Here is a 15214-nt window from a genome sequence, read left to right as displayed (position 1 = left end):
CCAGACGGAGGCGTGGAATCTAACCGTGTGGCGGATTTCACCAGTGAACCCTGCAAGGGGATTTGGACTGTGCTGCGTCCACACGGCAGGAAGTGCTGTAATAACGAAATAACGAAACTGAGAGGTTCGCCCACTTGGCGTAATAATGAAACTGAGAGGTTTGCCCACTTGGCGTAACTGAATGGTCTGCCCACTTGAGGTAATAACGGGACTGCTGGAAGGAGCTGTGGCGGCACAGGACCGGTCGCTGGATACACGGAAAACCCTGAAGAAGCGAGGGTTAGGAAGGCTGCAGCTAGCTCGCGGTCAGGATGCACTGACGTAATTCCGGCATAGGAACATCAGTGTCCTGGAAATAAATCCCTCCTGGGGGACTGCCATTGGCCAAACCTCCAGTAGAGATCAGAAGAGAGGAGAACCTTGCGCCCCCTACCCGGGGGGAAAAGGAACAGGAAGGGGGGGTTGGAGAAACACAGCTAGGCTTGCCACCTCTCCCGGATTTCCGGGATTCTCCCGTTTTTGGTGGCAACCCTCCAGGAGGCTTTTCCAGTCTTCCAGTTGGATTCTCCCGGAATCCCGGTGTCTAAAAAAGCCTCCAGTACCGTACCACGCCGCCCTGCAGTCTGACTGACACTCAGGAGCATCTTCGGCTTCGTCCTGCAGGCCCGCCACCCTCCTCTGTGCTGCTACTCCGGCCTCTGGATTGCGGACAGATGGGTGGAAAAAAAGCCCCGGCGGGTGTTTCATTACCTGCATAGTCTAACCCCAATTGAAGGGTAACACACGATGCGGCCCCCGCACCCGGCTCATCACGCCACTGCTGAAAGAGCTGCTGTCACACGGTCAGCAGTTCAGTGTGCAGAAGACTGGGAGCAGGGCCCCCAGGCATACGATTCAGGTGCTGTGCATATTTACCCATCTGCCATCTGCATCTTGCTCTGGCTGCCCTGCTGCCTCCAGATCTCTGTGCTGAGGGTTGGCCCGGCACATGGCTGCAACATCTGATCCCCAGCCTCAGTATTGTGGCTCCGCTCTTCTGGGCCACTGAGGCAGTGCGGTGAGTGTGGTGCACGGGTGTCCCTTTCATACATCGGGGGGCTGCGGGTGTGACGCGGCGAGGGAGAGATCAGCTGAAGCAAGTTCCGGAACACTGTTCCTGAAAATTTTTACCTGACCTTCAGGAATGGTGTTCCAGAACCGGCTTCAGCTGATCTCTCCCTCATCAACATTGGCCAGGTCAGTTGGTTCTTACATGTCAAGCTTTAACTTACTATGGGGTGCAGGCTGCTCCCAGGTGTCACCCACATATGGTGGCCCATATTTTATCTATGTGGACTTTTTATTATACTGGATTTACAATTGTTATTAACATGATGGCAGTTTTTTGCATTATGAAGATTCAGAGGCGTCTTTCTTTTAATAATGACAAAACACGACATCATTATAATTATTTGGCCACAAACTGATGCAATTTACCCTAAAAAAAGCTGCACAAAGCATAGTTATGACTGCTGTGGCAAACGCATCCTAAGATGCATGAAGGACTGGCTGACAGGCATCGGGAGACACTGGGGAGAAGCAGTGGGTGAAAGTTAATAGGTGACATGCAGGAGTTGATGCAATGGGTGACTCTGGGCAGAGGCAATGAGTGACAGGTAGGGTTGCCACCTCTACCGGATTTCCGGGATTCTCCCATTTTTGGTGGCAACCCTCCAGTAGGCTTTTCCAGGCAAAGCCTCCAGTACCATACCGCCTACCACCCCACCCGCACCGCCAGCTGCACTGCAGTCTACTTGACGCTCGGGAGATGATGTCATCATCTTGTGTCTTTCTCTTCGTCCTGCAGGCCCGCCGCCCTCCTCTGGGCTGCTGCATCGGCAGGCCGGCCGCCTCTCTGCTCCGGCAGGCCAGCCGCCCTCCTCTCACAAGTCCCTGGTCCTCCTGCTGCAGCCGCAGAGAAGCCCTGCCCAGCCGCCCCTCACAGCCAGCCAGCAGGTGAATAATATTAATAATGACAGTGTGTGTATATATATATATATATATATATATATATATATCCTTTCCCTCTTTCCCTCTTCTTTCCCTCTTTCTTTCTCTCTCTCTCCACCCTCCAATTTTCTTTTTCTCCAATCTTTTTTTCCCTCTCTGCCTCTCAACGTCACCCTCTGCATCTCCCATCACATACACTGCTTAAATTCTTCTTATAATCTTTTTTCCATCACCCTACACCTCTACTTTTTTACCATCTATGTCTACCCACTGTTTCTGCCTGTCATGTCTCCCTCTCACTGTTGCCCTCTCTTTTTCCTCCAAGCTTATCAGTCACTCCTCTCTCTCTCCCCATCACTCACTGCCTCTCCATGTCATTATCTACCTCCCTCATCCACTATCATGTGAGGTCATTCTCTAATGGCCGGTGCTAGGGTGTCCGGCGCTCTCCTGCAAACCATACATTTTGCACCCTTTTACATTGCCACTGCAACAAGCTGCAGCCCGATTGTGGGAGTGTATGCAACATGCGATCCTATGGAGGATCTCGGGTGCATGTACATGTATGCATACACCATCTCAGTGCTGTGTCCGCAAAATGTTGCAGGCACTAAAGGTGCCCATACACGCTGCGAGAATCACATACGTTATGGGCTAGATCGTATCGCACGGCATGCATACAATGTGTGTGCGATGCGATCCGAAAGCAGTACAAAAAGTGCAGCACATACTTTTTGATGTGATGCCGGATTGCAGCGTGTATGGCCACCTTTAGGCACATAACCCAGCCCATTATTTCAAAAGTGTCTAAATTAATATAAAAAAATCTACAATTCTTAAAAAATTTGTTAGAAACATGTATAATAAAAGACTCACTGTTCTTTTGCTGTTTAACTCTTGTGCAATCCCTCCTCTTCTATCTGCGTAGGCAGGACGCTGAGGACGCCATTACACCCCTCTCGTGACTGAGGGGGAAAGGAGGGGAGAGAAGGAGGAGATGGAAGAAAAGGGGAGGAGATAAAGGGGGCAGAGTGTTGAGGACTGGCAGTGGCACTGGCACAGCACACTGAGAAGAAGGAAGGAAGGGGAGGCGGCGCTGCTGCCTGTTTGTCATTAGATTGACAGCTGACAGGCGCAGGGAGCATTGGGTAGGGGGCGGATCCGGACATGACATGTCATCCAGGCATTCACAGACAGCACTACATGCCTCAGCGCAAGTGTCCGTGAGGAAGAGGGGGCAGGTCGCAGGAGGAGGACAGTGTGTGCCCGATGCAGGGAGCTGCTCAGCCTCTCCATACTGCCACCCACTGTCAGACAGGTGCTGCGGGCGGCGTGCAGGAGGCAGTGACAGTGAGGGCTGAGGCAGCGTTAGCAGAGCAGGGAGGGAGACAGCACCTTTTCAGCATGGCGCCTCCCTGCTTTGAAGGAGCTGCTGAGTGGGTAGCGCAGGCCCTGATTCCCTTTGCAGGGAAGTGTGAGAGTGTGTGCACCCTGGCACCACTAACCACCCCTTTCTCCAATCATGGTACATAGGCAAATGCACAGAAACCCCCCTCCTCTTGGCAAGTACCTTAAATTATGACAACATTAGCACTGGTACATAATATGATCAATAGAGCTGCCACCACATCAGTGTAAGGGACAAAGCAGAGCTGCTGCACATGCCCTGTGTGAGCAGCTTCAAACATCGCAACAGACCAGAGTGTAGCTGACAGGAGGAAGAACCAGAAGCCTTACCATGAAGTGGGAGAATGTGAGCTTAGTACTGATTCTATTATGTCTGTGTATTTATTAATTTATTATGGCATGTTTAACCTTTTCGTGGCCACTTATTTTATTTAAATGTTTGAAACAGTCTATACTATAGATAGACCATCTGTACTGATAAATATTAATACTGTATTCCATACTGTATCCATCCAGTGTATAAAAGGACTAATTATCAGGGATGTTACTACTCCCCCAGACTCCTGTACTTACTCCAATGTGCTGCAGGGTGGATTCATTTGGAAACCCCCCTCTAAAAATGCGTTTGCCACTGGTGCCCCCATCATTTTCTTCTGGAGCTGCCCCTGTCAACACCTACTGAATTCTATTTGCAAGCTTGGCCATCTATTTCTAATCAGATTGTGTGTTTGCCTTAAGTACATCTAAGAGTTCCAAAAACAGACAAAACTCACCCAAGAATGCAATCTAGACCAAAAATGATTCTTGTTAAATTTAAACCCAGGAGTTCACACTAACAAGTTTTGACATACAGTAACCTTCTGTATGCTGCTATTCCTTCAGATCAGGGATGGGGAACCTTCGGCCCTCCATCTGTTGTTGAACTGCACATCCCAGCATGCCCTGCTACAGTTTTACTATTTGGCCAAACTAAAACTGTTGTAGGGCATGCTGGGATGTGTAGTTTCTCATCCCTGCTTTAGATAGTGCCAATAATATCTTCCCTCAAAGTATAATCATAACTTGACTACAATAAATAGATTTATATTTACAATATCATACATACTGATAGACAAATAACAATATCAGGGTTGCCGACCCTCCCGGAATTACCGGGAGTCTCTCGAAAATCAGGTCCCCCTCCCGGCCCCCCGGAAGGGTGGGCAACCCTCTCGGAATCAGGGGGACCCCCACTGAGATCCCCCGATCGTGGCATTTAAATGCCGCAATCCGCAGGTCTCAGAGGAGGGGGCGGAGCTAAAATGACACACTTGTGTCATTTTAGCCCTGCCCCCTCCATGGAGATCAGTGATTTCGTCTATTTCCCATAATGGGGCGGGGCTTAATGACATCACAGTCAAGCCCCCCCCCCCCCCCCCGAACGTGTAATGAAAGTCTCCACTCCGGGTTTCTCCCAGAGAGGAGCATTTGAAAGTCGGCAACCCTGAACAATATGACACTACATCCTGTGCTAAAATATATATATATCTTTTTCAGAATTAGTAAAAAAAATATTGTCCACTTTGTCTGTACTGTATTTTAAGCCAATTACCAGATTCTCCCTCTGTTGTAATGATTGAGCACTCAGATCCACAGACACATACAGCACACTAGGTAGGAAATCCGTTGCCACTGGGCATGTGCCGAAGCTTCATTCCGCCTTTCATTGTGCATGTAATGGCCGCTGGCCAGGCTGTGGGGGAAGGGGGTTGCTGTGCCACAAAGGTTCTATTATTGCACAAGTTCTTATTTACACCTATTATGTAAATATCCCGGATATAAGGTATTTTTATTAGAGTGTACATCTCAGGGGGTGCTGCCTCAGACTACTAGCTTTATTCAAGTACACGGAAAGATGAAAAAAATAGTCTGAACTTGGCGCAACAATAGAACAATAGAGAAGAAGCTCTTTAAAGTTTCTGGCAAGGTTAGTTGGAAAACAAAATGCTTTCTTTCTTAAAAAAAAAAAAAAAAACCACTCCGTTTTCCTATTACAGTAGGCTGTAGTTATGGGCGCGGTGCCGGGGCTACTTTAAAAATAAAAAAGGCCTGCTAGAAGGGTTTGCTCCTGGTATTATTGCACATTCTTACAGTCAATACATTCAATACAGTCAATATTTTGCTTGTGTGTGTGTGTGTGTGTGTGTGTGTGTGAGTGTGTGAATGTGTAACATCTTGTTATTCTTGTTTTCAATTTGACCTGTATGAGTGTACTTTGCATGTTTCTACGTATATTCAGATGTGATAGGAATAATAAGCCAATAAAATTGTTTTTATTGAGAAATGTTAAATAAATAACAACAGAGAGAGAGAGAGATGCATGGTCGACTGGACTTTTTCAGGACTTTTTGGTGGTGAATGTCACAGGGGTCCCTGGTGACACGGTATATGTGCACGCTAGCCATGCTTCGGGCACGGCGCTCGTCCCACTATTCTATTCTTACTCTATATCCACTTGGATAGTAAAGAATGATCCAAGTGGACCGGTACCCAAAAAAAAGTCCTGTCAACCATGTGTCTGTCGACCATGGCCCCGTCGATCAGCCGCCAGTGTCTTACTAGCACTACTGCCGCTCTGTATGTATGGGGCCTTAACTCCTGATTGCAGGAGCCAAGCCCTACAGCCCTGAGGTGAATCCTAAAGACGACATTCTGACAATGCTGATATGCTAAGAATGTTGACATGTTGTCTGTTGACTTTTTAACATTGTGGAATAAAAATTGTAAATGTCAACCTATTGACTACATCCAATTCCATAAAACATACAGAAGTCAACTTCTTGGACTTTATAGACTTATGTAAATGAAGGGAAAATACAATCAAATAATGAATCGAACTCCACTGACATAGACATAACGAGCAATCATCATGTTCTATAGTTAAAAAATACCTAAGATCCCAGTAAGAAGAATACGACTAATCTTCACAAATAAGGAAATGTTTACAACTCAGCTACAGGTGCTAGATACAGTACGGATACAATTAACAGTACTATTAACCCTTTGGGTGCCAATATCTCTGTGAGATATGTACAAAATAGTTGGTAAAGATGCCAGCGTCACTCAAATTTGTTATATAAATTCAAATAAAAAATGATGTTTAAAAAAAAGATTATATTTCCTATATAAGGTAACATTACAGGTTATTATGATGAATAACAAATTCACTTGGAACTCAAAGTGTTAAGGAAACCGATAATTTTCAGTGTACATAGAGCATCTTATATATCACTTTATTATTTTTCAAATGAAAAATATTAAAAATAACTGACGTTCTGATTTTTAAGCTTTTTTTTTATATACAAACATGGAAAAAGGGAAAATAAATACAGTTCGGTTCCACAGATGTGGCCAGTGTGTAAATCCCATTCTAGCACACAGTATAATTATTGAAATAATTTCTAAAACTACAGGTAAAATATATAAAACCAGAGACTATATGACCTGTTACAGCTGGAATTGCTATTTATCTGTGTGGCCTAACGGTTATTGGAAAAGGGTGCCGAATGACTGCCTGACCATCGGGATTCCGATGGTCAGTACTCAGACATCGGAATCCCAACTGCTTATATGCCCGGCAGTCGGGATCCCAACTGACAGTGGCTATTCTCCCTTGTGGGGGTCCATGACCCCCATAAGGGAGAATAGAACCTGTGGTGAGCCCGCAAGGGCCTTCTTTAAGCTCACCCCCCTGTCAGATCTCCGCCAGTGGGGATTCCAATGTCGGGATATTGACCATCGGGATCCCGATAGTCAAACCGCCACACTACACCCATTGGAAAACACGTCAAGAGACCTATTTTTCCAATAATGTTTGCAGATTATCCCCCAAAACACAATTTTTCAAGGAGGTGGGGGATATTTGCCAAAAACGATATTTGCTGCAGTCATTCGATTTCCGACAGAAAGTAAGCCACATACAGTAGGTTTCCATGTACAGCTACAGTGTATACATATAGCAGAGGACTATTTTTATAAGTGACTTATGTCTATATATGATGCCTTTGCCTGAGGTGACATCAGGGCCGGCACCACCGCTAGGCATTGACACTAGACACCATTGTGACAGTTGGTGAACTCTCTCTGTGCACCTGCTGGCTGACATGGAACATGTGACTTGCTGGGTGGTCTGGATACTGTGACAGTTATGTGCAGTGACCCACTTGAAACCAACTCAGTGGTCCACAGTCTGCATCAAACTCAATACCTAGTTGAAAACCACCAGCATATAAGACTGTTGATGGCTGTACCAGACCTAGCAGATAGTTAGAATCCACATCTCAGTACAGATTTGGTTTTAATACTACAAATCAGCCAACTTTTGTTTCAACTTTTTTTTCTTTCGGAAATAGATACTTTTTAAAAATGTACTATTTAACTTTGTAGCTACAATATACATCGAATTGCTACAATTTGTTAATGTATAAAATTGCTTCACTGTGTACAAATAACTGTCCAGCCTTTTATACATTCAAGAATAGTTACATATAAATGGGAAGGTTATTTTGGTAATGGGTGTGGGGTGCCGTCCCTTAGTTATGTGGGGTAGTTATAGGAGAGGCGTAAATCAAAGAGGCAATGGGGCACCTCTCCGCCTCTGCCAGTTTGAATCAGTTAATTGAAAGCCATCGATATCACTTCTGTGGCTGACTCCACCTCCTAACATAATTTTTGCAAGTGTGACACAATGACAGACAACATTTCTGTGTTGTATTATAAATAGATGAAAATAACCTTGTACAGCAATTTTCTTATGTAGAAACTTAGTTAACTTCTTATCTTATGTGACTTGATGACTGGGAGTATAGTGGGGTGGGGATTATTAGATAAACAGTGTCTAGACAGACAGTCAATAGGTTAAAGCCAAAAGGATGACATGCAATAAGTCAACATTTTTAAAGTTGACATGGGAAAGGTCGACAGGGTTGAAGTGTTGACATGAAAAAGTTATACACATGAAAGGTCAACGTGATTTTTTCTCAATTGTCGACATTGACCCCAATTAGTGTAACGCTTGGTACACTATTTCTCCCTCTGTGCCGACATGGACGGTGAAGTAAGAACAAGCAGGTTTTAAAACAAAACTCATGAAAAACTCACATCGACCTTGTCATGTGTCTACCTTTTTTCATGTCAAAATTTTGACCCTGTCAACTTATTGTATGTCGACCTTTTGAGGTAGACCTATTGACTGTCTATCTAGACACTGTAGATCTATCAACCGGAACGAGTCTAGTGAATGCACCTTATGCATATCGTAACACAAAAACGTAATATCATTCATTAACAATCATGATATTATCTTTTAATACAGATGCATCAGTTTCTAGATGAAACGTTGGACAACGGCCCATCATTGTTGCTTACTTCATGATGACATACAAGGATAGTAGCCTTATAACTTGGCTCCCCAACAATAAATGCATCTCGTGCATATAATCACCATTAATTTGTTATCATGGTAAGTGACACAATATACTGTAATGTAGTGCAAAAACCATATAAATATCCTGTAGTTCATTTTTTTCAGTATTTTTTTCCCAAAATCAAGAAGTAACCTAGACGTGCATAAATCTATTATGCTACATTTTGTGATTCACACAATGGGAATGCAATTATATTCCGGATGTACTTTATTTCATGCTTCAATAAATAAAAAAAATAAAAAAAAAAATAAAAGAAGTAGCCTAGACTATAATACAATACTACTACTGTATTGTAAATGTCACGTTACAGACATTCCTAGGCTAGACCAGAATATGTCCTAACACCTCTGATTAGGTGTCTTCTATAAGGAGATGAGAAAAACCTATTTTCCAGGAGATGACACCAAAATGTCTACAGCAATAAATGCTTACATGTGCTTACAGTACATGTACACACAAATATTTTAATCACATAAAGGCTCCCATCACCATTCAAAGACACATACATTTAAATGTGGTTGCCTTAGCTCAGGCATGTCCAAACTATGGCCCTCCAGCTGTTGTGAAACTACAAGTCGCAGCATGCCTTGCCACAGTTTTGCTATTAGGGAATACTAAAACTATGGCAATGCATGCTGGGATGTGTAGTTTCACAACAGCTGGAGGGTCAGACTTTGGACATGCCTTCCTTAGCTGATGCTCATTGGTTTGCTTACAAGGAGGTATGATATCAAGAATTAAGGTTTCTTTAAAAAAAAGATTGGTACTCCCATCACCACTATATAACATGTACATGAAATTGTAGTGAAGCATACTCTATCTTATTTTGGCAGAGTAAGGAGTAAGGGGTTTGGATATCAGAGGATTTAAGAAGGGGGACCGTGATCTGGAGAACACCCTGGTTCCATTATTGCACTATGGCGAGTTTCTCTGTTTTATGCCAGCTTTACATGGTGGAATAGCAAAAGAAACCTTTAAATAATGCTTTTTTTGTAAGCTAACCAGTGAGCATCATTCGCTATAATTTCATGTAAGTGTTATATAGTGGGGATGGGAGTATCTTTTTTTAAAAGAAACCTTGATGTGCCTACATATTTTACCTCATTGTAAGCAAACCAGTGAGCATCACTTAATCAGAGGTGTTCAGACCTATTCAGGACTATCCAATCAGTGTGATATTTGAAATCGCTTCACTTACTGATCCATGTTTTATTTTTTTGTGTTACCAGTAATGGAAACACCAAAACTCAGGATTTTGGGTTTATTTAATTCTTTATACATTGGACTGGTTGGCTCACAAAGCAGCACTAGTTTGCTGCTTTGAAAGCCTTGTTACTTTTCACGCCACCCGTACGAATGCCCGCTCCCTGCTAGTCGCCAAGTTTCCATGCAGCACTGCGAATGGTTGCTTTGCATAAACATCCATTCGCAGGCTTGTGTAGGAACCCGAAATCATTCGATGGTCACCGACCATCAATGATTTTTATAGAGTTCGTTAATCTAAATCACTATCTGGTGACTCGGGGCCCTGCTCTGAGAACAGGGCAGACAGCTGGGGATGCCCAGCGTTATCCTGGGCATACCCAGTGTTTTTGTGTGTACGAATGCAAACGCCCTCTCCTCGCCTCCTGCACACCCTACCCATAGCGAGCACCACAGAGACTATGCAAGTCTCCAAGGGTGCCCGCAGCGAAGGCCTGCACATGCGCCGTAGCGATTATGCGCATGCAGTAAACATTGTTCGCCGTTGCGAATTCGCAACGTAGTGACCAGACCAGAATGAGGGCCATTGTCTTTACAAATTGTAGTACCTGTACTAAACCACCTGTTCAGCTTCTGAGTGATTGTACCTTAGTCTTAGTAACTTGTGTCTTGATGCAAAACTGCGTTTGTGTTTTCTTATGTTCTCCTGTGACAAATCCGATTACCAGGAGCATATTTAATCCATGTTAAATGTTCTAGTTTGGGTGCAGTAATATTTTAGTGGGCTATGATTGGTTGCTGTCCACTGTAACCCTTCCTCGTTGCCTAAGATCCCGCCTCACCCTGCCCCTCACTCATTCATGGTTATTATTGTCATTATTATTTTTTAAAGGGAATGGGATCATTCGTCAGACTGCATTTAGGTCTACAGTCATTAGGTCGACCCCACTAGGTCGACTGGCAGGAAGGTCGACCTGACTTAAGGTCGACATGGGCCAGGGTCGACATGACTTAAGGTCGAATTTGCATAAAGGTCGACATGAGGAAGGTCGACTGGTCATAAGGTCGACATGGGTTTTTAACTGTTTTTTTATCCGAATGTCGACACAGTCGACATGGACACAGTTGGCAATGAGAATCGGACCCTCGCATCGCTCGCGATGCTTCGGGCACGGTGCCTCGCTGCGCTCGGCACACTATGTTATTCTCCCACCACGCCCTAGTGGATGGTAGGGCATGAAATACCGCCTGTCGGCACATGTCGGCTCAAAAAACAGTGAAAAGCCCATGTCGACCTTATGACCAGTCGACCTTCCTCATGTCGACCTTTATGCAAATTCGACCTTAAGTCATGTCGACCTTGGCCCATGTCGACCTTAAGTCAGGTCGACCTTCCTGCCAGTCGACCTAGTGGGGTCGACCTAATGACTGTAGACCTAAGTTCATTCTAATAGATGACCGCATCCCTTTTAAAGAAAACAATATTTAAATAACTGGAATCTACATATGCTCTCAAAAAAAAAAAATAGATCCATTTCTTCACTTTTTACACTTTTTTCTTCAGCTTTGCTTTAACTGACAAAATTCCATGGAGAATAATACAGGATGACCTGGAATCACTTTATAAAGCAAGTAACATCTATCTTGTTTTCGTGAACTAATATATTTTTGTGAAGCATTTGAGTGTAACCTTCTAGCTTATTTCACAACCATAGTTTAGGAGGAACATGTACAATTATAAATGTATGTAAGCAAGTACAGGTTATGCCAATTGTGTGTTTCTTAGGTTTATGGACTAGGGGATGGTATAGGGTTAGGCTGGGTGAGGGTTAGGCACTAAGAAGAGGGTTAGGTTTAGGCTACCTGGGGGAGGGTTAGGCCTTAGGGGATGGAGCGGTTAAGGGTTAGGCATCGGGTAAGGGAAGTTTGGGTCGGGCATGTGGCAGGGAGAAAGCAGTCTTCTGCTGGCATTTGTCTAACCTCTAGCATCTCAGCTGTCGAGATCCTGTATGTATGTAATATGACATTGCTCTCAATGTCCAAATCACTGTAGCTCACCCGGCAGGTGCACAGGTGCATTCATTACTCATTGACACATTTTAAAAGATCCACAGGTGGAGCTAATTATTTCACTTGTGATTCTGTGAGGAGACCTGCAAAACATTCACTGTGTGGGGTCCTGATGCCCGAGTTTGAGAACCTGTGCTGTAGACAGAGTGGTCACAGTTTCAAATCAGCATTTCAGTTACTATTAATTTCATCAGGTAAAATAGCATGCTCCCAACTAAGATGGCATCTTGGTCCAGTGGGGCTATTGCCCAATTCTGATCAGGTCCTTTATTACTGCTCCAGTAGAACTAAAAAATGTAATTGCTTTGACTTTGATATTAATTAATTAATGTGTAGACATTTGGAGAAAATAAATATAAATCCCATATCCAGAATATTACCTAGATTAATCTAGGGTCAAATAAAAAGTGATGACCAAGTTGGATTCAAATGTGGAGGGATGGTCAGTGGACTAACACCCCCAATGTTTTTTATGGTAATGTCAGAATTGAGCTAGGGTTTTAATTGTCACACTTATTGTACAAGATGGCTTTTTTACATTTAACTTTCGAGTCATACTTGGTTGTCTGGCAAAGCATACAGTATTTGGGGAATTCTTTGTTTATACAGTTTGAGTATCTCTTATCCAAAATGCTCGGGACCAGAAGAAATTTGGATAATGGATTATTCCGTATTCTGGAATATTTTTATATTTGAATGAAGTATCTTGAGGTATCTTGCATTTATGTTGTAAAAACACATCAACCACATGAAATACACACAAATATATTTTATTTGTGTATAAAACAAGGTTTTAAAACATGAAACAAAGTTTCAGATACTGAATTTGAATGCTAAGCAATCCCGTCCTTGCACATATTTAGTGCCAGTTACTGTACATGTTATTTCCCCGTTAGTGCTAGTTACAGATGTCCCCAGTAGGTTTTTAGCAAAAAATACAAAATCAAAGTAAATTTTGGAGACTATGGTTTTCGGAATAATTTGGATAACAGATATTTGGATAAGGGATACTGAATTTGTATATGCTGTCCAGTAATACATGTATATAAGCTTTTGGAAGATTACTGTCTCTTAATACTTAATACTGTAACACTCCAGACTCAGAATTAAACTTAGATTCACCTTCCAGAAGTGATCTCCAAGCTACAGTATGGTACTTCCACTGGGGTCAGCTGAGATCTTACTGCTGGAGTGTTATATCCCCTACTTCTATTGGCCCTGATTCATACAACTTGATTCTGTTTTATTTTGCTTTCAAGTCCTTGGCTTGTTCCTGATTTCAATTCCATCTCTGGATTTGGCACTGCACTCCATGTTTTATCGGTTTCTGACCTTGACTCATACTGTTCCTTCTATTGGCTTCCTTCATAGTCCATTGCAGCCATTGAATACTGAATACTTGCACTCAGAACTACCATCAAACATTGAGGTACCTGGAACTGACAAAATAGGCAGGGCCCCATCCACCATAACCCCTCCCACCAGCACCCCTATGCTTATTCACATGATATGCCTAGTGCTGTGTCATTGCTGTCAGTGTAACACCAATAATGTGTCAGCAAGGCCTGGATACCATTAAGCAGCTTTAGGACACCGCCTAGTTGCTCCAGAACCCGAGTTGGACTATCACAAAGTTTAGGAGAGAGGCATCCTTGTTGAGCTTAATGCATATATCAGGTGTCTGACTTCTATGATGCCACCTCCACACTTTCACCTAAGGTTCTGGAAAGTCAGTTTTGGCATGTGGGTGGTGGAAACAGAACTTTTTGCTAGGGTTCCGTAAACCTTGCACTAGCCCCGTATATCAGTAATATGCTCGGTGTAGTATTTTGCCAGTGCCCAGCTAGTACTAAACGTGACAATATTCTAACATTCAAGCTTTTTAAAATGACACATGAAAAGACCAACATCAGTTTTTCTCACTTTTGTGTCAATGTTGACACCTGTGTATATCACTAAAATTAACTTTACGATGATTTACTATTATTTGTATAGCAGTATATACAATATTAATGTAGTTAAAACAGCTCCTGTAATTCAGAGGTCTACTTTATGTACTAAGCCTTGAAGAGAGATAAAGTAGAGATACGCTATCAACCAACCAGCTCCTGTCTTTTATCAAACACAACCTGTAACATGGCAGCTATAATCTGATTGGCTGGTACCGATTCACGTTGGCTCGGTAAGCTGCGTACATTAGCCAACCTCAGGCCGTTTGAACGCACACCACCTTCACCCGTGCAAGTGGCCACATTTGCATGCGAATGGATGTGTACACTCACACATCCATTTGCATGCGAGTGTACAGGTGAACAATCATTTGATGGACAGTGACCATCAAATGATTGTGCCACTGTTCGCAAGTACAAGTCAGTTTAGACTGACTTTCATTCCGAGTGCCTGGACACAGACAAGGCGGGCGGCTGACGTTGTGTGATGTCAGCCGTCACCCCTGAGCAGGCTTCAGCTTGCCTGCGTCCACATGTCGATGGCCAGCATTTTTCAGTGCGCATCCACCGTTTTTGTGGAAATGTCCAGGAAACCCTGGGTGTCCTTATGCTCCAGGCCCCTTGAATGCAACCTATCCGCACCGTTGTGTGCAAACGTCTCGGCAAATGTAGTTCTTGCCAAAGGCATTCCCATTGCAGGTCTGAACATGCATATTTTTGCAATGCTTAGTACATTGACCCCTAAGAATGGATGTTCTTCATGTCATTTTAACCTAATATTAGCGGAATATTATAAATTAGCATGACATTTACCGTTTATTAATAAAAACTGATGTACAGTAATATGTGTAAGGAAAAATAGTATATAGATGTTTGTGACACATTTTATATATATTCACTTTATTTTTTTTTTATTAAAGGACCTTAAAAGAAGTAAATATTGGAAAAATAATCATGTAAGTATTTCCGGTTCTAAAGTTCCACAATTTGCTGCTGGAAGGTTTATTGGAGAGATGAATTAGCATATTAATAAATAAGTACAGTATATATATAGCAGTATCCAGCAATAATCTGAGGCATTTGCTTTTCTGTTACTGTAGAATACTTTTGGGGCAAGTTGGTTTTGCGGAG

The 15214-nt window shown here is 43.2% G+C and overlaps 1 protein-coding gene across 1 annotated transcript in view; it reads left to right on the top strand.

Moving 5' to 3' along the window:
• The window catches only part of LOC146026483 (interleukin-15-like), an 85024-nt gene that overhangs the window by 48309 nt on the left and 21501 nt on the right, over window positions 1–15214 (top strand). The window contains exons 2-4 of the mRNA XM_083157194.1: window positions 8750–8896; window positions 11629–11692; window positions 15004–15039. Of these exons, the coding sequence (XP_083013320.1) occupies window positions 8856–8896; window positions 11629–11692; window positions 15004–15039 (141 nt within the window). The 5' untranslated portion in view covers window positions 8750–8855. The remainder of the gene's footprint in view (window positions 1–8749; window positions 8897–11628; window positions 11693–15003; window positions 15040–15214) is intronic.

Source organism: Crinia signifera, chromosome 1 (genome assembly GCF_055691185.1).
Source record: "Crinia signifera chromosome 1, ASM5569118v1, whole genome shotgun sequence".
NCBI lineage: Eukaryota > Metazoa > Chordata > Amphibia > Anura > Myobatrachidae > Crinia > Crinia signifera.
The sequence above is the reverse complement of the archived record's forward strand: the minus strand, read 5'-3'. Positions and strand labels throughout refer to the sequence as shown.